We start from the raw sequence: 26,158 nt of genomic DNA, 5'->3' as shown, positions 1-26,158 counted from the left end.
CAAGATAGAGAAGATAAAGTGGGGAGCACACACTTTTGCATAAGCGCATAACAATAAGCATAAGGAAATTGATTGGCATAAGGACATTGATTTTCTTATGCATACATTTGTGTACCAATCAATTACTTTATGTTTATGATTATGCGCTTATGCAAAAGTGTGTGCTCCCCGCTTAACACACTTTTCCTGGGCAGTTACTCGTATAAAACTTGATTTAAATTATAAAACGCGTGAATTGTTTAAAAATTTTCTCTGTATGAGATTCTGTTTTAATTGTTATAAAATTTGTATAAAATTTTCTATAAATTATATTAAAAAATCGATAAAGGAAAATGCTCTGTATCAATTTTGCGTATGATTTGCTTCAAATGCTGTGGAAAACTGGGAATAAATTTATACGCATAGTGTGCGATGATTAGGCAGCTCTGTGCCTAGTCATTTATCATTCATGGTTAATGATAAAAGTATTTTTCTCTGATGTACTAAGTGTTGTATAAAATCCTTGTAACAGAAATAAACGAACGATTTAATCGCAACTCCCAATTAGCTAAACTTTGAGTTCTACTTAGAAAATGATAAGAAACGCACATCTCGATTAATTTTTTGCAAATTTTTCTATTAAGGTTTTCCTACGAGGTTTCTATATTGAAATTTTTCGACATCCTATATATATTCTATTCAATAGATTCGATATATGCACATAATAGCACAATATATGTGGATAGTGAGAGAAGAAAAAGGAAGGAGAAGTAATGTGCTCACAATGAAACATTCATCAGTATTCGTGTCAGACGTGTTGCTATGAAGATAACCTTTTTTTAATTCACATTCACTCGTTAAATATATTTCGACATATGCATATTTGTATCGGCATAATAATGTCGATAATGGCATGCTGATTATATTTACTAGTATAACGTATTATTCAGTTTTAGCATCTAGTAATCTTCAAATTAATATTAATTTCATTGCATAATGAACGCAGGGAAAAGAGATTTATCGATTAACATTTTGCAGTTCTTATTTTTAACTTAAATAAAGAATTGTTTAATTTGACGCATGCGTTACGATCTTTCTGAAGTGCAGATTAATTCCATTACCGGCGGCCGTGAACGTTGATCGTGGATCCAGAAAAATTTCATTATTTTTGGTTTGCCATATCTCGTAATCGCGCAGAAGAAACGTCAAAACAATTTTAGCGTGCAATCGGCCGACTTTCATTCCTGTAAATCGATAAAAGATTGATTTTAATATTAAAACGATTTTATAAAATCATAATCAATATGATAATTTTCGTGTCTCAGATAGAAGATATCAAACAAAAATTCAAATAAGATAAAATCTTATTTAATTTTCTCTTTAATAAAGAAATTTTGAAAAAATTATAATATCTAAGTTTATATATTTTTTTGGAAATAACACAACCAATTGATCATGTATGTTCAAATTTTTATTTCTTTATCTTGAATTATCTTTGCACCGATCATGTTTTTAGCAAATCATTATATGTTATATAATTATAATTATATAATTATTCCCGATTGTGTGGCGTTTTTAATTCGCTTTTTTAATATCGATAATTAATCATGAGCATATATTTTTTATTGATCACAAGGACGATAATAGATTATATAATCAAGAAAATATTAAGACTTTATATGCTTTAATATCAATTTTAATAACAATTTGAAGATTCATTGATTTTTCAGTTTTTATTATTAATATTATTGCTTTTTATATTATTAAAATATTTTTAAAATTTCTTTGTATATTATTTTTGATTTTTCGCAAGAAAGTATTTTAAACTTTTTTTTAACTTTTAATTAAAATATTTAAGTTGGCCGCTTAAGTTAGACAATTCTTTGAATGTTCAATTTTTTTTTTTTGAATTATTAGATCTAATTTTAAAACATATTGGTTATTTTTGAGGACATAATTAATGAATTTGTTTTTAAAAATTATATATTAATGAATAATAAACAAATTACATAACTATCTCCATAAAAAATATTCGAAGTACTTTAAAATTGGTCATTCAAAACACATGAAATTTATTGGAGTATAACATATGAAATGTAATGCAATTACTCTTGCATGCTAAATTATTATGAATTATTATAAATGGTACGCACGTCATATAATAAATACGCAATATGTAGTTAATAATCTCTGGAAAATTTCTGCTGGTTTTTTTATTCATGCATAGAAGATATTTTGTTTTATTATTGAATATGTCAATAATATACCTTTTCTAGAGAGGGAGAATTAAAATATTTTTTAAATTTCTTTGTATATTAATTTTGATTTTTCGCGTGAGAGTATGTTTTTAGAATAATTAGAATAAACTACTATATATTCTACACTATCATACCTACCTACACACATCCTGGGACCAATTCCGAACGGGATGTAGGCGTCAGTGATATGATTATTTTCGGTGAATCTATCGGGGTTGTATACTTCGGGTTCATTCCAGAACTTGGGATCTGCTCCGAGTCCGTATAAAGAGACGAATATTGGCGTTCCTTTCTCGATAACAATATCAGTATTAGGAATCTGAAATTTTACACATATTTTTATTAATATTTAATTATATTCATTAATGGGCAAGGCATTAAATTTTTTAGTAAATTTTATAAGAAACGAAACTACTTTAGTTATACATTATTTTCAAGTTATCAATATATCCAAAATCTTCAAGTACATAAAAATTTCTTAAAAGATTATCATATATATTATTTAAAAACTTTTCAGAATCCTTTCCGGATAAGCTTACATATTTTGCGAAATCAGATTTTTGTAATTTTTATAATCAATTTTTTCAAATTTACCTTGTAATTTTCACGAGTGTATCTGTCAATTGTTGATACGGGCGGATGCAGTCTTAAACTCTCGGCTATTGTCTGATCGAGATACTTCATGTCCTGGAACGCTTCGTATGTCCAACCGTGTTTATCGATTGCCCGGTTAATATCTTGTCTGGCTAGCTCCTGATACTTGGAATGTTTCGCCAATTCCAATAACGTGAAAGACATGCAGGTAGAACTCGATTCAAAGCCCGAAAAGAAAGTACCGGACTGGTATAGTAAATTTTCACCTTCGAATTCTATGGTAAATATTTAGTTTTTACTATTTTCTTATTATTCAGTTTTTTCATTATCACATTTACACGATAACTTAACTTTATTAATAAACTTTAATATTATAAACGTTATATAAAAATATCATATATAAATATTATATGAAAAATTAAGATATGTCATGTAAGAATATATTAAAATGTAAAATGATAAATCACATAAAAATATTACAATAAAAATTAATAATAATAATAAAATATTGTTAAAATTATAAATCCATGGATTATCAACCAATATAAAAAGTAGATTACATCAATACATGTTTTACTTTTAACTTTTTATAATAAGAATATCCGAATATTTTAGAATAAAAACGTGATAATAAAATAAATTACGATTCAAAGCTACTTACTAAAAACGGTATTCTGCTTGCCATGTTTTAACTGGAGTAGCGAGTCAATAAAATCGCCTCGTTTTTCACCGGTTTTTCACGAGTCTCTATAGCGTTCCAGAAAATTTTTTTATGGACGAAAAGTTTACAAGAACTCTAGTACCAATTAGGTCTATCAATTCAGGTATAAAGAATACCACAACGAGGGCAAACATCCTCTTGAATCCATGGAAGAATTCGTAAACTGTAAAACCATCCTCAAGTTATTACAAATAAATCGATGTTTAGAATTTTTCATCACTATAAGAATTTTAGTCGATGACATTTGGTGACATAAATGTCAAAATAAAAATAGGCCAAGTAAATAATAATTTCTTAAAAATTCGTTAAGACAAATAGTTCTTTAAAGTTTTAAAACTTATTTTTTATTTTCTTTACTTATTAAAATTAAATAAATTATATATATATATATATATATATATATATATATATATATATATATATACATATATCATAAATTTTTTGTATTCACAATATAATATTATTTAATAGAATTTTCATTTTTCCTCATAGTATTATATAACACTAAACCAACGATAGGAATTGTTTTATGCTTAGTATGTATGATAAGGAAAGTTGCCTTTACTTAACTTGGTCCGCTTTTGCTATTAACTAGATTTTATTAATCTGTATATTGTTAAATTAAAAGAAAATACCTGCGGTTGAAAATTCCTCATTCGGATAATCGAATGTGTTCATCTTAGTACCGAGTGCAATCGAAGCGATCAAATCGGTCGTGTACTTATAACTGAGTTCTTGGACATCCACCAGTTTCACGTCGTCGTGATCCGTTGGATAATGTTTGAGATAATCCATCATTGGTTCTCCGATCTCCATCATCAGCGGGAACATCTGTCTTAGCTTGCCCTTGGTTAACGTCGGCGTGATTTTGGTTCGCAGATATTTCCAGGCCGGATTCTTCAGACCAAACAAATTCTTCATGCCGATACTATCCTTCTGTTTGGAACCGGCAAAATGGCGGTCACAAAAATTATGGAAATCGCGGATCATAAATTGCTTTATAATGTCTGGATCGCGCAATAATAGACATGGCTTGTGGAAAATGTAAAAGCCGACGAAGGGCGCGTTTGTACGGGCCGCTTTATACAGCTGACCGATGTGCCATCCCGGCGCGGTACGAAAGAGCACGGCATCCTTGAAATTGCCGAAAATTAGATCGCTCGTGATAGATTCGACACCACGTTGTTTCCAATAGCTTAGTTTATATCTGAAAGATAGAGAGCAAAAATGGAATATAAATATATATATTTTATAAGCACTGAATATATTTGGAATAATAAAATTTACTTAGTAAATTTATAAATGCAAATACTAATAAATACATTTGGAGATTTAATAAATCTCGGAATAAGGTTCGATATAGTTAAAATTATTGAATACATATTTGATTAATAAATAAAAATTAACTAATTGAATTAAAAAGGGAATAATTATTATATAATTTAACATTTTAAATATTAATTTAATTTCTAATTTGATAACTTTTTCTCCATACACACCGTGCGTATATCCAGAATTGTAGTATTATTATTAGAATCAACGTAAAACTGATCAGCATGATGTATTTGTACCACTACTATGCATTGAGATTTCTTGAAGACACTACTTTTAGCAGATTCTTGATTGCTTTGATTTTATAATTAAGAATCAGTAACACACACAGCGATTAGTATATTTATTCTTCCGATTTAGACTTACAACTGAGGTATAGGAATCGTTATAAATCAATCATAGAAGAGCAGAGAGGACTGAAAAACAAGGAACTATGTACTTAAAACCATATCAGAATTGTAATACTAAAAATTTGAACAGTGACATCAGATTCGAGTTACGCAATACACAAAATCAAGATAGAAGATAAAGTGGGAGCACACACTTTTGCATAAGCGCATAACAATAAGCATAAGGAAATTGATTGGCATAAGGACATTGATTTTCTTATGCATACATTTGTGTACCAATTAATTTCTTTATGTTTATGGTTATGCGCTTATGCAAAAGTGTGTGCTCCCCGCTTAACACACTGCAAAAAAATTCATATATATATATATATATATATATATATATATATATATATATATTCTCTATCTTGATTTTATGTGTTGCGCAACCCGAATTTGATGTCACTGTTCAAATCTTTAGTATTACAATTCTGATAATAGTATCATATATATATAATACATTATATATTATATAATACATTATATTATACATTCAAATATAATCTATAATTACGATATATTATACATTCAAGAACAATAAAATTTTCATAATAAATATTATATAATATATAGCTTTATAATGCAAGTTCTTCGATTAAAATTCATCTCTCTTTCTTGATGATCTGAATGAAAATCAACGGATACGGAACTGATGTGAAACAAATATGGCACGGATATATCTGAATCGACCTTAAATCTCTAAAAACAGAGAATCGTAATGTGCTCATTATATAAAAAATTATAATTAAACGATAAAATTAAAAAATTCAATAAAACTCGAATCATAAAGATCAAATAATAAACAAAGAAAGGCCAATTGAAACTCAGTCGTTTAAAAATATATTTAAAACTTTATAATTTATATTTTGTAAATTGAATTTAACAGTATCTCACTAAATTCATCAATAAAAAAACAAAATTTGTAAAATGTGATTAGATTTTAATTTCTAATCTAGATGTTGAGTTGAATGTGATATTTTAATTTCTAATCTATTAGATACTTTTAGGAAACGTATATGAAATCTAGACGTGCTATCTAGGATATATATGCATTGAATTTTTTTGTATATGTATACAGAAAGATTCAAATTATACATGATGAATACGTACAATACATTTCATCAGATTTAAATTATATTCTTTTACAATAAAATTTAATCTTCAAGTTTTATTTCAAAATATTCAAGAAATTAAAATTTAACGATTTGTAAGATATTCATGTGTATTATAAAGCTTTATTTTTTTATAATTTATTATTAATTACGAAGTGCTTTTTTTATGTAATAATATTTTTAAACGTGTTCTTCATGCGTATAAAAAAATCTGAGTTAGTGCTAATAATTTTTTAAACTTAGAATAAAAGTAATCACCATTTCCAGCTGCTTCGTTACTTTATGAGATTTATTTCAGCACTTATAATACACAAATTATACATACATATATACATATACATGACGTACACACGTACGTACAGGGTACCGTACTTGACAGAAAAAAAAAATACTATAAGAAAACGGTATCATGACACATTGAAGATCGATTCAACATGTCAATTTCGCTTCAAATATATAAGATATTTCTTCTTAATCAAACGTACAGAAAGGGACATTTAATTGCAATACTTGCTTGTTTTTTTTTATAAGATATAAAACTTTTTTTTTTGGGGGGGGGGGAGAAGAGTTACTCCTCTTCTGCCTCATTACATGTTTGATCATGTAATCAAACATCGCAAATTTTTCTTTTGAGGACGTTCATATGTTTATATTTAAAATGGCTTGCACTGTACATAAACGAAATGGAAACCCTGTATCGTATCGCGTGCAACTTTATTTATAACGATTCTAGTATAAACATCGCATTCTCAGAGTAACTTCGCTAAATCCTATGCAACCATAAATACAGAGATACAATTTCGTAAGTTTTTCTCCAAAAAACGTCCAAATAACATTTTAATTTCTTAGATCTCATCTAAATAAAAAAGCGCTCCTCAAATATAAGGAATAAATGTTTTTTAGATAAAAGTTTAAAAAGAAGCTTTTTTATGTTTGAACGTTTTGGGACATTTAAGAACATTTTAGTTTTTTTTAAATCTTTTTAAATATTGCAAAAGATTCTAATCTTTTCGAATTTTGTATAGAAAATGCTCAATTTTTCAAGCTTTTTTAAGCATCTAAGAGACATCTTAATTTTCTGACTGATTTCTCCTTAGATAATTTTTAAATATCTCTTGAAAATTGCTTGGATTAATTGTTTCGTATAATTTTGTCGATGATATATTAAGTATTTTTCTTCGCTATAATCTGTTAGAGAATATATGTAGGAGAGAGAAAGAGAATGTGCCACACAAACATTATCTTCTATAAAATATATACAATATCGAATTTTTAAATATTTTACATCGAGAGTATTTAATAGACAGAGTGAATCATCTAATTCGATAATGTAAAACAGTTTTTATAACGTTTCCTACAGAACAGAAATTGAATGGATTCCGCCAGCGGATTATAGGTAATTGGCAACAAGCAGAATCTTAACAACTTCAATTTCATATAAGAATACTTGAAGAGAAATTAAGATCTCGTTAATAAGTTTTGTTCACAAAGATAATTGTCAAAAACAATTGTTTAAAATTAGATGATTCACTCTTTAAATCTCTCCATAAAATTTTTTTGCTATAAAAATTAAGATTATTTAAATTCTTAACCTCGTAAATAATATTTCTCGCTGTATTTACTCGTCGCTTTATGCTTTTCGCTCACAATTCCAAAAAACTTCCTTTTATGACAATAAACACAATTTTTAACAAAGTAAAAGAACCTTATGTTTTCATCTTCGCGACATAGACACATTTGTGTCATAATAAGTAAAGTTCCAAAATATGTAAATGTGATAGTTTGATTTAGTAACATTCAGTTGACTCATTATCATAAGCATTTGGATCGTATCGACGTGCTTCTAAATTTAAAATAATAGGCACTCTATAATTTCGTAACGTTCCATTCAGCATATAACATTTCTGATACATTGCTGCAATGTATGAAATATTGCAGCAATATGTCAGAAAGTATTAGAAAGGTACACACCGAGTGGGGTAATAATAATTCAACATTGCTGGAAATTGATGAACACTTTTCTTTGAAGCAATTATTTGATCTTTTGTTTAAATCAGTTTTTTCACGCTCTGCAGCACTGAACATCGTTCAGTATTTATCTATTTTGCCATTGTTTTAAAGTATTATAAAAAAAAACCCTAAAAATTTTAATTATTAATTCTTTACAAAGGCAAAATTAAAATAGCGACGTTAAAATGATGTATGAATATAAGCTGATTTTCTCATCCCATTTATAGTATATTTTTTGCATTGTGGCACAAAATGTAATCAAAATATGGTTGTTTGCAGCAAATCTTGGAATGCTTTAAATTGTATGTATGTTACTATCATTATCAAACTTCATATTCCCATCTATATTAAAATTATAATAACATTGAAAAAAAAGAAAAACTCGAAACTGTTCAATGTTTAATTGAATCGAGAAAGTCAGAAACTTAATATATATCTAGATTAATATTTATTTTAAAAAAATAACATTTATATATTTTTTTCTATCTCTTAATAATCAATCCAAATTATTCAAATATTTTATTCTTGGCAAACTAATATTTTTTACTTTGCCTATTATAGAGTATTAGTATATTTGAATCTTCGCTTCTATTGGTAAACTGAAAAATATTTTATTTAGAACTTTTAATTAATATTTAATATTATTTAATATTAATATTAAACTTTTATTTACTATTTTTCTTTTTGTTAATAACCACACGTGATATCGCAAAATATTTCCTAATTGTTTTAATATACCTAATTGTTTTTTCTATGTATATTCTAAGCAAAAAGGTTTTAAGATAACTCTTTAACACAAATATCTGCAAAATTTCTTGATACGTGCGAAACACACACCAATATACTTTCTGAATTTCCCAATTCAATTTAAAGGATTGTCGTCCGATCGTACAAAGCTATTTTGGTAGCGTCTCCTGTTGAGACTGTTGCTGCTGCTGTGTCTGCTGTTTCTGCATTTGTTGCGAATGCGTTATGGTTTGCAATCTCACTTGACTAAGACCGGGCGAAGAAGTCAGACTTGGGACGGCGGATGAAGAGGCGACACCTACGCCAGGACTAGCACTCGCACCGGTGGTAGAGCTGGCAGTAGCGGCACCTGGGCCTGGACATGGGCTGGAACCTGGACCAGGACTTCGTCTTACCGCACTGGCAATCGGTTTTCCTTGAATAGGCATAGCCTGTCGCAACTGCGCATTATTAGCAGTTACCACCTGTATTGTCTGTTTTAAGGATCCGGATGCGACTGGTATCACGCGGGTCGGCAGCTGCGACTTAGTCAATACTATCGGATTAGCTTGAGACGCTGTTTGTCCCGTCGAAACCTGCAATTATAAAGTCACATCATTTTAATTAATCCGTTCACAAGTTTCAGTGATCTCACTTGGATATTATATCTCGTTTCAAAATATAATTTTTGCTCCAGAATGTAAAAAATATTTAATATTTATTTTCTCTTTTTCTGAAATTTTAATAATAATCAGAATCTATTATCTCCAACGATATATAATTTTCATAATAATTTTCATAGATACTTGAAGAAGATCTGAGAGCAACAAAATAGCAAGTTTATTAGCAACTTCCTTTCGTGGCAATAGCATCAAAACAGATCACATATTTAAAGACAAAAGATATTGAGAAAAAGAAATGTCTTTCATTCCTATAAGTATTTTACATACATGAGGAAATTGTTGTACTGCCGGAGGTTGCACCTGCTTTATCACTTGTTGGATTTGCTGCATTGACACAGGTAGCGATTTTGGTGATTGCACGATCAATTGCGTCTGCATACCTCCCTTACCGAGCTGCGCAGCGACTTTCTGCCCTGCAAGTTTTCTTTGAGCGAGAATCTGTGGATGAAGCGCAAGCTGACGAATCTGTTGGGGCGTCCCGGTACGAACACCCGTCACGTTGGCTGTTTTGACGAGAGTCGCCACCGGAGTACCACTCGCAGAAGTACCCATCTGTTGTACCTGCAGACCGGCTTGGGCAAAAATCTGCGCCGGTGTAAGTCCTGTTGGAGGCATCTGCGGCAACACCACAATCGATTACTTTCATCACTCACTGGGTTAAAAATATGAAAGATTTTCACTGTTTACAGAATGGACAGATTAAACATCTTATTTATATAATTTTGTCTTAAATATTAAAAAAATGAAATATTAAAAAAAGTGATGCCTTCTTTTATATCACAAGACACTCACCTGCCCAGCTGCCGCGGCCGCAGTCTTTGCCTGATGTAGTGCCTGTCGCTTGATCAACGCCATTTCCGTCTCGGACACTGGCCTGGCCATTTGTTTGCTTACACCGGTTTGCGCTGCTGCAGTGCCCACTGTGGGGATACCCTGCTTCATCAAATTGGCCGCTGTCGCCGCCCGCTGCTGCTGCTGTTGCACTGCCGCCGTTGCCGTGGTTGGTATCGCAACGGATAACTTTTGACCAGTTTGCGTTTGTAATACCTTGTTGAGTTGTTGTTGGCGCAACAGTACTTGTTGCTGTCTATAATACAACTGCGCCGCTGTTGCCTTATTTCCCGTTGTAGCCATTGTGACGCCTACCAAACCTGTTTTTTGACTACCCGCTGCGTTAGTGGAAACTTGACCAGTGGATGGCAAACCGCCTGTTGCAATTCGTTGAGCAGCTTGTTGCAAACTCGCAGCATTCGCCGATGCTGTTCTTGCATCTTGTATGATTACTTGCCCGCTTCCACCAGATCGAGCTTTCACCGTCGTAGTGACCACTGTAGTGGTTGCCACATTGGTTAAATTCGCGGCGGCCTTAGCGCTAGTCATGGCGCCGGCGTTATTCACATTTGAAATTGCTTGAGATAACTGATGCATTTGTGATCCAACAGAGTTCGTGACCACTTGTTGTCCAGCCTGTTGTTGAGTCTGCTGCTGCTGCTGTTGCAATTTGAATTGCTGCTGCTGCTGTTGAGCGGCTTGTTGTTGTTGCTGTTGATGTTGTAGGAGCCGTGCTGCGACCTGTTGTTGCTGTTCCGGAGTAAAAACCTACGAATTTAATTAACGAATATCTCCTTGGATGTGTTAGTATAGCAAATAAAAAAACAAATTTTATACTGAATCTATGATTCCATTTTCTTGATATATTATATTGATTATATTTAGTTTGAGTTTGAACAAATTCGCAAGAAATAAAATATCGAATATATTGTTTTATATATATATCGATTCTCTTTATATGAAAAGCGCAAATTATTTTTATATCTTACATTACTAACCGTGTGCTTCATCTTCTCTTTGGCAATTCTATCTGCGCGTCGCGTAGCAACATCCACTGGCACCATCGGATTGTCGATCTGTATTCCACATTCGACCAAGGCAGTCGCGATGGGATTCCTCAATAACGGATTCATGAGCGGTTTCACGGTAGGTGTTCGCTTATTAGATACAGATTTTATGGTCTCATATCTCTGAGTGCCCATTGATGTGAACGAGTTGTTCCTGTCCTGATTGTGCAATTGCGATGTCCTCATCGGTCTGTTGCTCTTACTCTGTTGCTAAAAAAAATGAAACAAAAGATGTCGATTATGTTATGGCCCCCATATAATTTGTTTTCATTTAATATTCTTTTTTTTATTGATAAATAATAAAACTTTCGGATGGGAAGGACAAAAATTCTTTCTGTAAGATTACAGCTTTACATTTACGATATTTCGTTTATTATCGAATTCGTTAGAGTGAACCTACCTCGGAGATTTGCGGTGTTTTGTAAACGCTTCCCTTCTGTTTCTTCTGTTTCTTTGGAGGAGTATCATATAGCAGTTTACCCTCTTCCCTCGGTATTATCACAGACTCATATCTGCCTCTGCAGTGCTTGGGCGACCTGTGTAATCGCGTGCCATTGTTGACACAGTCGGCTACCATGTCCCAGTTGGGTGTATGACCCGGTGAGAGAATTATCGTATTCAACGGTAAACCTTGATAGCTTTGAATGGAATGTAACAAACTCCATTCTTCGTAGATCAACCAGTCTATCGCATGATCCGGTTCTGGTGAATTCTTTGTGACATGCGAGGAGTTCTTCAATACTGTTACCGGTGGGCGTACAATCGTGCGATATTTGTGTGACTTCATATCGCGACGCATCTTCATCAATGCCGGTGATGGTCGATCGAAGAGGGATCTCGGCGCGTACACAGATTCCTCTTTATGCCGCATCATCTTGACAGGTCGACACCCTGCGAGAAAAGCAATTAACAGTTGAATTACAATTTTTGTTGATTAAATGATTAATGCTGATATAAAGATTTATATAAGGCTTAATATCAAGGATAATTTTTTCATTTTACAATACATTTCCAGAAAATAGAAAATACTCGATGTCTACGATATCTGAGTAAAATTGACTCACCATCGTCGGTGAGATTGGCCTCGATTCTGCTCCTGTTCCGCTCTTTCTTCACATAGATTGGAGGTAGTTGAGCCTCTGTCATAGGTGTATCTTCATAAAGAAAGCTCATAGCGTAATCAATATATACATCATCATCTGTTGTAGGAGGAGTGGGTGGGCACCACATCTAAAAAAAATTTATCTTAATTATATATAATTGCATTTTTCCCAAAAAAGAATTTAACAACTTTATTGTATTTCATTCTGTTTAGTTGAAGACAAAGAATTTTATTTTCTCTAAGCATCTCCATTATCGTATACTATTTTTCTTTAATATACGAATTATAATGTACATATTATGTTCACTTCATAATTTTTTGTTCAATGAATAAATTAATTTTTGTCAAAAAAATATATTTTATCTTCTAATAAAATTTTTTCTTTCTCAATTCTTATTACAAAAAAAATATATTTAATAAAATTTAGTAACATTAATTATATATATTGTAAACATAAATTTAAAAAAAAGAAAAAAAAAAGATACAGATACTTAAAATCTGTATCCAAATTATATATATATATATATATATATATATATATATATATATATATATAATTGATGATTTAATAAATAATCTTTTTCACATTTACGTGTTTATATACTGTATTGCAAGTTTATATAATAAGAAAATAGTTTTTGGAACTTACCGGCATTTGTTCCATGGTATGTTCCGATAACCAAATCTGCAAGATATTAAAGTTAGATATGAGTTAAATCGTGAGACACATGAGAATTCTTGCTCCCATATAAAATCTGTCCCTGTATTCGCTAAATTTATGTTATCTTTTCTCGCTAACATCTTTTTTAATAATTCATTTTTAATCTTTTCAGTAATTAATAAACTCGCTTAAAATTGTCTTTATCATGAACTTAAATCATGAACAAGATTGAATCTCAAAACTGAATTTCTAATAATTAATACATACATATATATATATATATATATATATATATATATATATATATATATGTATTATTAGAAATTCATGTATATATATATATATATATATATATATATATATATATATATGTATACATATCATATACATATGTACACACATATATATACATATATATAATTTAATAATGTAATAAATAATTCTGTGAGACACTATAGGACGGATTCGATGAGCAAATTTTTAACAGATAATAATACAAATAAAAAGGAAGAAAGAAAAAAAGCCCGCGCAATAGTTACTCTTTCTCACATTTCTGTTAAATCTTAATAGAATACTTAGAACTTTGAGTTCTATTCTTTTTCCAAAGAAAACAGATATTTAATATTAAATATGAAGAATTCGCAATCAAAAAAATAATAAATTTCTTTGAAATTTTTTCTAAGTAGAAATCAACCTCGAATTTAAACAAAAAATTTATAATAAAAATTATATTAGGACGATTTTGGGATACCCTGTCGACGCTCAAAGGTTCTCGTTCCTCTCATCCTAAATATTCTAAGAGAGAAAGAGTTCTTCACGATATATTCCTTTATCTACTATATTATTATTATCATATATATAGGATGAGATACGTAACGTATAAATAACGTATCTCACTCATGTGCCTGCTTATATCTTGCTGCGGACTCCAAGTTTGGAATGGCAAAGGCAGTGTTTTGGTGCCATTTTACGAACAATTTTATTGGAGCTCTTTTCTTTCTCTACGCATATACTAAGATACATATTTCTTCTCTAAAAATGTGCGGTCATGATAGCCTTGCCACACCAAACTGATATAGAGAGAAAAAAATTCTATGAAATCGCGATAAATATATAAACAAGCACACTGAGCTGAGAATGATTTGACACCAAAACGGAACTGAACCTTTGATCGACACAGACTTGGAAACGCATCAAGAAATAAGGGAACACATTTCTATATATAATATATATATAGCAAGGAATATCTCGTTTATTTTTTTTTCTTCTTCGAACTCTCGCTCGATCATACAAAATACAGGCACGCAACTTAAATATTACAGTATGTGCATGTGTATGTGTGTGTGTATGTGTGTATCAGGTAGAGAAGGAAAAGGAGCAGAGGGAGACAAGTGGAAAAGAGCGAAGGATATCCTTACGTACAATAATACGTAATGTAATAATCAGGTCATTGTTCCGTGATTACGTAGTTCGAAATGACACGACTGAAATCTTTCCTCGCGAATAAACCAGTTAACGTCTTCATCATCCTAATCACTATTAATTAAATCCTCGTCATATATCTGTCGTCAGAAACCTCCTTCATATTTAATTATAAAATCAGACCTAATTGCCGAAACAAAGGATTAGAATGGAATAGGATTACACACTTTATCTCATACACTTTTTTATATCCTTTTCCCGTTTCTTATCTATGTATGTGTGTATGAATAATTTCGAATGGCGCACTAGAGAATCGCTTGATTAATGTTTTACACTGGTTCTTTCCTAATATAATACATACATCGTTTCGCTCGTCATACCGTTTTATATAATTGTCATGCTCGCGCGCCTAAAAATCCGCCTTTGCTACCTGCACTTCCCTATTTTTTTTTATCTTTTTCGAATTCAATACGATGTATTCGGCGGAAATAAAAGGCGAGCGTAAGACAGATCAGAGATTATAGAAAAGTGCAGTCAGAAGAAACAGATTCTATCTATACAAAAAAAAAGGGAAAAAAAAGAGATAAGAAAGTGCGAAGGCAGGACCGGAGATACACAACTTACAACGCTACAAATATTACACGTGTACCCGCGGTACAACCCGAAAAGAAAACGCATTGTTTATCATTATCGTATTGTGATTATGTACAGATGCGTACTCGTGTCTCACGTTAGCGCTAAACGTATCTTTGATTATTCTTTCATTTTTCTCATAAAAGAGTCTCTCTCGCTCTCTGTTATAGTATGAAGTTTTTCTCGTGCATATGCTCAATTATATATTTTCTTATATAAATGTTGTCTCTTGATTATGTTTTTCGTATAATTTTCTTTATTCGAAATTTTGTTCTCATTTCGAGACTTTTATTTACGTAATTTAATTATTATATAGTTTATTTAAAGTTTTTCTCTCATGTATATGTGTTTCTTGTATAGAATTTTAATACTCTCCGATAATAGTTGCTACGTTATTTCGAAATGAAAATCAAACAACCACTGAGCGCTAAATATGAGATAAGTACGGACAAAAGACGCGTAAACAAGTCGCGCGTATAACGCGCGTGCGATTGCCAAAGCGTTTCTAAAACGCTAGATTTTCAATCAGATATTTATCCCATGATATTTTTTATCTCTTATTAATATTCTTTCATAATTCAAAATAAATCGCGTTTTTTTTTCTACAAATAACAATAATTTACTTCCCTATCTTATTTTATTATTTCTTAGTTTTTGCAATTTCATTTTTTTATAAGAGAAATGCATTCTCCGATTAATTCGATAAAAAAATATATAATGTATAATAACAAAAGAGATCTAAGAGATTTGATCAAATTGAAATGCATAGATTAAATTTCTCTGAATCACAAATTGCAATTTTTTACTTTATTTTTTTTTTATTTTTTACGACACATTAATCATTCCTTTTTTGTGTCATATGCAAAAATAATAAGTAAAATAAGTAAAAAAATTTGCCCAAATCTACAAAAAAATGCACTTTCAATTTTATCTGAAATCTCGAGAAGTAAGTTTTATATACATATAAAACTATATATATAAAACTTCTTTTTTTTGTGTTATCATATGTATATATAACAAAAATGTTGCCAATTCATCATATCACATACATAGAGAAAAAAATATTAATACAGAAAGTAGTATTAAGACAGAAAAAATATCATGCGACAAATATTGAGCGCGAAACTGACATCACATGCGCAATAAACGAATTGAATAGTAGACAGTAGTAGCAATCGACTGTATGACCGAGTCGAATAGCGATAACATTTCCGATGAAGAAACTCAGGTCTTTGACGACGACGATGACGACTACTACTGCTGCTACTACTACATTATCGCGATGATACTTTAGCGAGACTCAAGATATTGTGGCGTTTCTCAGTTTGTCGGAGCGCGTCGACGTGATAGTAGAAGAAGAGGAGGATGAGGGAGAGAGATGCGAACGAAAGGATCTCTTCGGCTCTCTGTCGCTACTATCATCGGAATTACCCCTCTCGTCTTCCAGCGAGCACGATGCAGCATTTCTAGTGCGTTTTGTTTCCCTGCGCAGTCTCCTGGACTTGGTATCAGACGAGTCGCATTCCTCGCGATCTGTCTCCTGATCCCTCAGCAACAATCGCGGTACCAAAAGTTCCTTATCTTTTGTCTCGCAATTGGCGGGAGACTTGGTCTGAATCGATGAGAAAGTCTTATTGCTGTTATGATGGTTTCTCGTATCCAGACTGAGAATAGCCACGACCTTAGCAGTCCTCTGAGGCTTTTCATGGGATGAGGATATCAAGCTCGTGGAAGTTTCGTGCTCGCTATTCGTCGGCGACGTTCGCGACTGTTTGACACTCGTTTTAAGCGCGGAAGAAGGGGGAGAAAACAATGATGACGACGCTGACTTTGCCGAGGAGACCGAGGAATTTAAGGTCAATCCTGAACGCGTCACTCTGGAAATTTGTTCGTTGTAATTGGGCGGTATATTAGGTCGTGGAGTATCTGGACGGCGTTTTATCGCCGTCACCGATGTCTCCTTAGAGTCCGGTTTCATTGGCGATATCGAGCTGCTGCATCTTAATAATACCGGACTTACCAGGCCATTATCCTGACAATGCTTCGAATTCCGCGTCACGTATTTCTCACTTCGACTAGGCGAAACTCTCAGAGAAGTATTCACAATTACCGCGGATCTTGTGATCGGCCGCGGAAGGGGAGTATCCGGTCGTCGTCTCAGTGCCAATTTCGAATTTGTCGTCTCGTCATCGCTAACTAAAGGCGGAGGCGTCAATGGAGGAGCTATCGATCGTGTGATTCTGCTCTGCTCAGTGACTGAATGCTGCGAATTCGTCAAATCAATTTTTCGCGTTCCTTGACTCGTTTTCGTTTGCAACCCGCTTTTAGTTTCGAATAACGAATCGACTTTGCCATCTGTCAATCGCGTATTATTTTCCTCGAAATGATTGTTGATAACCGACGGAGTTTTTGAACTACGAGTTATTACGCTTCGCGGAATTGTGACTTCTAATTTTCGTATCTTATATTTGAACTCATTTAAATTGGTTTCGCTTTTTACTGAGGGCGCGATTAGAGAGTCGGACCCGTTCGATACCGTATCATCTGTTCCTTTTTCCAATACTTGCAACGAGGCGATATTTAAGCTTAAATTCTCATGTACATCACTCTTCGAATTGTGTCTTTGACTAGTATACTTTCGCGTTGGGGATAATATCGATTCGACGTTGTCATTATCATTATCACATGTACCGTCTTTATCTTCATTCTCAACCATGTTACTACGAGTATCATCGGCATTCGTCTTAGAGTTTCGCTGCGCGATTGAAACGCGAGATATTGCGAGCGGTTTGGAAACCTTATCAATCGCGTCGGGACTTGCATTTCGTAATGTTTTCGAACGTAAGAGCGGAACCGAACGGATCGAAGATGATTCGATGTTTCCCGAGTCTCTCGATGTCGCGGCGATTCCCGTCAGTTTTCCCCGCGCGTTGTTGCACAAAGAATTAGCCGACACACCAAATTCGGACTTGGACTTGGCCGTCGGCTCTTTTGAACGCTTCAGAGACGCATCCGGTTGTATCGCGCTCGGAGATGATCGAGAATTTCTCGCGCTGACATTTACGTCAAGATTCTCGGCATCTTCGTTGCGATTCACTTCGGATTCAAATTTTCTATAAGTCGCAGACAACATTTTTTGCGAACACCGTGTTACCTGAACAGAGCAGACAGTGATTAAATTAGTCCCATTCACAATTTTTTCATCGTTTTTTTCCTTGATAACTCCTTCTTTATTATCCGAATTCGATTCCACTATTCTCGTTTGTTCCGATTGCGTTTTAGCAACTGGCATCGAATCTACGTGATCGTCGGCGGATTGCTTTACGTTGGGATTAGCAACTTGTTGCTCAACACTATTTGAATCATTTGAGTCCGTATTATTCTTCGTCAAATCTCGCTCAATCTCCGTAACTTCGGAGATTTTTGCGTTTTGATAAGAATTGGTAGACTGAATCTTAGCATTCATGTTAATACGTACGTTTCTTTTAGGATACGTGTCCGACGATGGTGAAAACAAAGTTTCCTCAGATTTAATGCGAAATTTCTTACGCTGCCGACGACAATTTGGTTTTACACCGGGCAGAATGGGACTCACGTCCAGAGTCCATAGATTGATTTGTACATTTCCGCGTGATCTAGTACGAGGACTATTAAGATCGAAGTGATTTCGACTACAGGAGCCGGATCCCGCTAAACGACCCTTTCGTCTCGAGAAACCTCCCCCTCGCTCGGAATAATCGCGATCATTTGCCTTTCCGTCTTCGCTTTCCTCACCGGCTTTCTCTTCCTCGTCATCCTCCTCCTCTTCTCTTTCCCCACGTCCTTCTCCTTCCTCTTCCTCGTCTCCCTGACTCTGACTTTCTGTGTGACTCGATTCCTCATCGAGACTATCCTCGACTATATCTTCTTCCTGTGATTCCGAATCTGATTCGGTACTCGTGGTCTCGTTTTCGCTCTCCGACGAAGATTCGAGACGCGCGCATCCTACCCTACCACCACGTCTACGCGAACTCCTTCTACTCGGTGCCGCTAATCTTTTACTAATTAATCGCTTAGAGCCGCCGCTCTTGGCGGCGGTGCTATTAACCTGATTCTGCGCATCCTCGCGGCCAAACGTGAGCGGCTTCTCGTCGTCGTCGGCTAGCCGCATCCGCCGCTCTTCCTCCTCGCGCAGTGCTCGCAGCCGGTCCAACTCCCACTCTTTCTTCTGCTGCTCAAGTTCCCGTTCCGCCGCGGCCAGCTGTGCCGCAGAAAACGCGCCCTCAGATTCCTCGACAAACCTCATGGCATACCTCTCGATTGGAGTAAGCTAAATAAAATGTTGAGTCAGGGTTAATACATAAGCATTAAGAATGATAATCAATAAAATAAAATAAAATGAAAGCAACTCGATTAATTCAGCAAGTCGACGAGAAACGTTTGTCCTACCTGAGCAACCAGATTCTGAACTTCCTGCTCCGCCTTGCTGACCTGCGTTTCATCTTTGTCGGCGTCCTCCAGCGGAATGTTTTCGTCGAATTCGGCAAGATCGGCAACAGCTTCCGCTTTCGCGGTTTTCGCGGCTTGAACATCGAGATCTTCTTCAGCAGCGGCAAGAGCGTTTTCCAGAGCACCCATCGCCGCTTTTTCCTCCGTGTGTTGATTCGAAATACCCTGAAAGGATCCTGCTGCCGGTTCCTTGTTCCAAGCTTTTTCTCGTTCCCGATTCTGTTCCAGTACCTCGGCCATTCGCATCGATGCATCGTTTTCCGTTTGATCGATGTTGAATAGATCTTGAATAGTGGACTGAAAATAATTTTATCATTGTATGAAAGATAAATGTGTGATCGCGAATATTTCGTTTTTATGTAATCGAAATATATCGCCTTCGCAACACCGACACAGAATATTTTCACGAATGTATATTAATCTAAATTTTTTATAAATTTTGCTAAACTTTAAACAATATTGTGATTCAAAAAAGTTTTAAATTTTTATAATAAATAAATATAAATTGCCTTAAAAAATTATTTCGCGTTTCTTCTGTAAATATCAAAATTGAAAAGTTTCCTGACTAATAATATGACGAAACAATATAATTCAGTGATGCAAATTTTTATTGAAGTACTTACGCTTTTAAAGTATGCCGTAGTGAAGTTTCCGCCTTCAATCGCGAGATCGCCTAACAACCTCTTCTGATTCGCCTTCTTTAGAATATTCTCTTCTACAGTCTTCTCACTGACCAATCTGAAATATAAATCGTTATCTAAATTTACTATCACATTGTTAATTAGATTTAAAAATTTCTTTTTTGATTTATAAATTTTTATTCTACTTGTTAATTATATTCAGTAATACTAATAACAATAAAATATTTTCACGTCAATATAAATTATTGTGAATTTTTAATATTATTTTTTCATTATTAATTAATGTGTGTACCTGTAGATATGTACATCCCGCGTTTGACCGATCCTGTGGCATCTGTCCTGCGCTTGAGCGTCCATCGTAGGATTCCAGTCGCTGTCGTAAAATATTACTGTGTCCGCTCCCGTAAGATTCACGCCAACACCACCAGATCTCGTTGACAGAATAAAGCAAAAGATTCGCTTATCACCGTTGAACCTCTCCATCAGAATCTGTGTGTCGAATCATTAGTGAGCATCGTGAGCAATTCCATTCACTATTTTTTTCGAACATTATGATAAGAAGATATCGCATACAAATAAAATTTCATATCCTTTTGTTATATTTAATTATCATCTCTATTATATATATAATATATATTTCCTTTTAAAATTTATACTTAAGATTAATATGTTCTCAATAGCTAATACCATTAGCTCAATAGCTGCACTCACTATTCATACTTAAAATCTTAAATAAAATCAACATTTGAAAAAGTTAAATGTAGATTATCAACGCGTATGCATCACTATTATTATAGCATCTTGTTAATAATTTAACATATTGATCGCTACCTGACGTTGATCCACCCTCGTGGTGCCGTCCAATCGTAGATATATGTGTCCATGGAAATTCAGAAAAGCTTCCAGCACATCCAACATCCTAGTCATTTGCGTGAATATTAAAACCCGATGATTTTCGGACTTCAACTTCCTCAACAGACGGTCCAACGATTGTAGTTTGCCGCAATCATACTGTATGAGTCTGGGATCAGGGAATTGCGTGAGCATGAGACTCGAAATCGGATGAAACACTGCTAATTTCGGAGATAATTGTTTTTGCAATTCAATCCGTAGTTGACGTTCGGCCCACAATTTATGAGGTGGTGGATGAGACACATGGAATCGAGGCGTCGGCGCACGCACAGCCGGTACGTGAACCACAAATCTATGAATATATCAAAAAAATTTATTTTCCAGAAACTACATTTACACGTAAAATAACGTAAAATGCACACAAAATTATATTCATCAATCAATTTCAAATGGTCGTTAAAATTTAGTTTGCAATATTAAGTAGCTTTAGTATTTAATATAGAAAATTCGAAAAGTTATATAATTAAGTTTTTATTATATATAAAAAAAATATCAATCTGATATTAATAAAAAATCTAACAAATATTGATATGGACTTGAAAAATTCGATTCGAAGAATTTGATTCGTCAATAATATTTAATTTATAATTATATATCGTATGTCAACCTTTCAAAGACTTCCTTTAGCTCTTCAACAATCTGCTCTGTACTCTTGATGGCTTCAGCAAGCGCTTCCGTCCGTGAAAAAAACTGCTTACGAGTACGAATGTTTTCCTTAGCCGTCGTACAGTGCACCCAACCGTTGTGCCAGCGACAAGCCGTTGTAGGCTTGCCAATTCTTAAAGCCATAAAAACATCTTCACCATAAAGCGGACACGCCGCGCATCTTCGCTGATTGATGTCTGCTGTGAAGCACAATTTGGCCTGCCTTCTCTGCCGTCTTTCTTCCTCCAGCTGCGGCTATAAAGCGATCAATAATATTAAAGTTTCTACTATCTAGATATCAGAATGGGAAATAATTAAAGATAGAAAAATCATCAAATAAAAATTTTATATTCTTAGCAAAAAAAAATTAAACAAATATTATTTGGAAAATTGACTTGACATGAGAATTCGAAAGTTAAACCACTAATCTCTATTCTTCAATTACCTTGACAAAGAATCAATATTTTATAGATATCTGTTTACTTACTAAGTGAAATTCGGATTTGGGCTGTTCGGATTTACTCTGCGCCTTACTGGTTTCCTTCTGAGCCTGTCTGGTAACGATGCTGCGTATCGATGGCGATTGTTGTTGACTGGATTGCTGTTGGCTATTTCCTGATGGTGATTGCGAGGCGGTAACGTTCAGAGGAGGTACTCTCATAACGGGTCGCCCACTCGGCGTTGTCACCACACCGCCGACGACCTTATTCACTGTGGCTGCTGAGGTGGATAAACCCATCAACGATTTAGACAATACAGTGAGACGCGAACCACTGGAGGTCATGACTGGAAACGAAACTGTCGATACAAAACATATTATTCTTTTCTTCTTTTTTCATTCGCCGATCACTGCAATGGTTTAGCAAAAATACGCAAATCGCAAAGACAAACCTGTGTTAGTATTCTGTTGATTCGATGTCAAAAGAATATGTCTCCCAGTAGAAGTTTGAACCAACTGTGCAAAACCAGGCACCGCTATTCTCTGGACGGAATCACCTTGCTTAACCGTGACGGTCTGCGTTGTTAGTCGTTGAATGCCATCTCTAAGACTAGCGTTCCCCACTGTGAATCTTTGCGCGTTTGTCCCTGTCGTAGTTGACGTCACGGTAGCATTTTGCGGATTATGTCCCAGCGTTGCCACGGGAATAGCTATTTTACATAAATTTATATTCAATTATATATATATATATATATATATATATATATATATATATATAAATTTTAAATTATATATAAAACATATATAATATACTAAAAGTGATAGTTTTGAATAATTGTATCCTTAGCTTTAGAATGCTTATAAATGGTAAGATTATAAACAAGCTGGTTCAAGGAATTATTGATCTAGCATCACTGCAAAAATGATTGCCTAGTGAGAAACAGCAGCAATCACTGATTAATGATGCACACAATACTGCTAACAATTTATTTTTAAGTTATATGTATAATTATGCCAAATATAAAAAATTAAATTCAAAGATATGTAACACAAGGGAAAATTACAGGTACAAACTTTAAAAATATGGATTTAGGGAAAAAAAAAAAAAAAAACATCTTTCTTGTCGAATTATAAACAATTTTAAAAGCTTCTTCGCACAAATTATTTTATATAATGTTCAATCAATAAAATGTTTCGTGTAGGAAGTTGAATAAGAAAAAATAAATATTTTTTTATATAGAAATGTTTTATATAGAAATTCTAAAAGAACATCTGATAAAATTTTCGTCAAGAGAAATTTCAAATTGTTTGCAGAACTCATATAGATAGCATTTATTTTCAAGTTTGGAAAGTATTACACGAATAAATATATTATTCAAAAGTACATAATTAAAAAGAGTGCAAAAAAAATAAAGAAAAAGAAAGAGTTGTTTACCTTTCACGCCTGCCTGATGTGGTACCAGTTGCACGGAATATCCTTGCAATTGTTGACCACTTGCAACTCTCAATGTAACACCTAAGAATAAAAATTATTGCATTTTGCATTTAAAACAAAAAAATTTTAATAATAATAATAATAATAATAATATATATATATATATCAAAGTTATATATATATTATATATATTAGTTTAAATACATCAATTTTAAATCGCTAAAAAAATTTTTTTAAATTAATTATATTTTGATATTAATTTACATCAATCTTGGCTCGCAAAATAATTTTGCCACTAATAAAACCACTAAAATGTTAATATCAGAAGTAAAATATCAGAAAGCATTCTAAACTTACCTCGTCCCGAACCAGTCTGACTGGTATTTAACGATTTTATTGAAAGAGATGTACCCATTCTTGGCGTGGGTAATACTCCGGCAAGATTTTTCAACCTAGTCGGCGTTTGCTGTTGTTGGTGTTGCTGTTGTGTATTCGACGACTGTGGTTTCGCTTGATTCGATAATCTAACATTGATCTTAATCCGGCCGGACGGACATCTTGGCGTCGGTTCTGGCTGGTTATCTATTTCTTCTATAAGTTTTCTGGGCGTTTGCAATCGTTTCATTCTGTGTGCAACAAATGCACTGAGCGTCAATTCCAGATCTAACAGCAAAAGGTTCAGACTGGACAATTGAATATGCTGCAAAAGTCAAATCACAATTCGCAAAGATCGAATAACAATTGATTGTAATAAAACAAGAAATAATATGAAACGGTTATTGTTTTACCTTGAAGGGATCATAATCGAACACGCTCCAAACCAATGAGGCGGTTAAAAATTCGATTGCCTCCATTTGAAACGGGGAAACGGTCGGTCGCACTTCGAACAAGTTCGGATGGTTACATACTTTTCGTAATTGCATTAAAACATTAATCACACTCAACAGATTTCCGCTGGCGAGTGTTTCCTTCGTCCTTTAACAAAATATGGAAATTAAATTTTTTAATATATTAATAACACATTTTTATTTACTCATATTACATTTTACTATATAATAAAAGTAAAATATTATATACATAAACAAAACAAAAGAAACGCGTTTTCAATTAAAGAAAGATTAAGTATTTTTCGTTTTTAATCGTTAATGTGACATTAAAGAATTAACTTACTTGGCTCTCGACATAAAGTCGTCATACAAAAATCTCTGACGCTTTGACAAACGACACATAACCACGTGTTCATATTTTTTTGGCAATTGTTTTTCCACTTCGGTTTTTAATCGTCGTAAGAGAAATGGCCGTAACACCTATGGAGAACGTTATAATATTAAATATTAATATTAAATATATTGTCATAACAAATTTAATGTGTCATATGTTTATGCTGAATAAAAATTATTCAAATTCCTTTAATAATGTTATAAATCAAATAAAAAAAAGGAAGAAAAAAGAAAAAATGAGAGAAGATAAAAAACTACGTACAGACCTTATGGAGACGACGGATTATATTCTCGTTGTATTCGCTATTGCCTTCGATCATGCCTGTAACAGGATTACTAAACCATTCCTTAAATTCGCGATGAGATTGAAATACATTAGGCATAAGAAAATGCATCAAAGACCATAGTTCCATTAAATTGTTTTGAAGAGGTGTGCCGGTAAGAAGTAATCTCCTGCAACAAGCAATGAAAAGCGATAATGCAATAATGCTTCGAGAGAGAGAGAGAGAGAGAGAGAGAATTTCTATTCCTTTAATTAAATAAATTAGTACAAAAATTTTTCCAATTTATTCTTTAAAACTTTAGAAAAATTAAGTGAAATTAATTTTCTAAAATTTATCTAAGAAAAAATTAATTTAATTTTTTCAATTTTAAAATCAACTTTTATATCACAAAAAAATATAAGCTGAGTCATTATTATATCGAATCTTTGAAATCAAGATACACTTAAGCAAACAAATATAATGTTCTAATAATAATAAAAATTTTATTAAAAAATTAGAAAAATTAATAAAAGTAATTTTTAAAAAGATTAAATCATTATTATTGAGTTTTTCAATTAATAAACTCGGCATATTC

At 33.1% G+C, this 26,158-nt stretch overlaps 1 protein-coding gene and 1 pseudogene across 9 annotated transcripts in view; both read right to left on the bottom strand.

Moving 5' to 3' along the window:
- Positions 1–595: 595 nt before the first annotated feature.
- On the bottom strand, positions 596–5,379 carry LOC126851475 (cytochrome P450 6k1-like; annotated as a pseudogene).
- A 1,520-nt stretch (positions 5,380–6,899) lies between these two features.
- Positions 6,900–26,158, bottom strand: part of LOC126851446 (helicase domino) — a 34,898-nt gene continuing 15,639 nt past the window's right edge. For 3 of the 9 annotated variants that reach the window (XM_050595415.1, XM_050595412.1, XM_050595417.1), the window contains 13 exons: positions 25,567–25,753; positions 25,251–25,387; positions 24,869–25,055; positions 24,438–24,780; positions 24,081–24,161; positions 23,098–23,355; positions 22,694–23,004; positions 22,169–22,461; positions 21,481–21,853; positions 20,942–21,138; positions 20,632–20,746; positions 19,949–20,305; positions 14,679–19,829 (listed from right to left, as the gene is read on the bottom strand). In XM_050595415.1, the coding sequence (XP_050451372.1) occupies positions 16,821–19,829; positions 19,949–20,305; positions 20,632–20,746; positions 20,942–21,138; positions 21,481–21,853; positions 22,169–22,461; positions 22,694–23,004; positions 23,098–23,355; positions 24,081–24,161; positions 24,438–24,780; positions 24,869–25,055; positions 25,251–25,387; positions 25,567–25,753 (5,848 nt within the window). In that variant the 3' untranslated portion in view covers positions 14,679–16,820. Of the gene's footprint in view, positions 9,718–10,071; positions 10,420–10,596; positions 11,404–11,624; positions 11,913–12,102; positions 12,594–12,766; positions 12,933–13,453; positions 13,490–14,678; positions 19,830–19,948; positions 20,306–20,631; positions 20,747–20,941; positions 21,139–21,480; positions 21,854–22,168; positions 22,462–22,693; positions 23,005–23,097; positions 23,356–24,080; positions 24,162–24,437; positions 24,781–24,868; positions 25,056–25,250; positions 25,388–25,566; positions 25,754–26,158 lie in introns of those variants that run through there. The other 6 variants (XM_050595418.1, XM_050595423.1, XM_050595421.1 and 3 more) reach the window with 5 other exon arrangements.

The sequence above is a fragment of the Cataglyphis hispanica genome, chromosome 8 (genome assembly GCF_021464435.1).
Source record: "Cataglyphis hispanica isolate Lineage 1 chromosome 8, ULB_Chis1_1.0, whole genome shotgun sequence".
Classification (NCBI taxonomy): domain Eukaryota; kingdom Metazoa; phylum Arthropoda; class Insecta; order Hymenoptera; family Formicidae; genus Cataglyphis; species Cataglyphis hispanica.
This window is presented reverse-complemented; position numbering and strand designations above follow the sequence as displayed.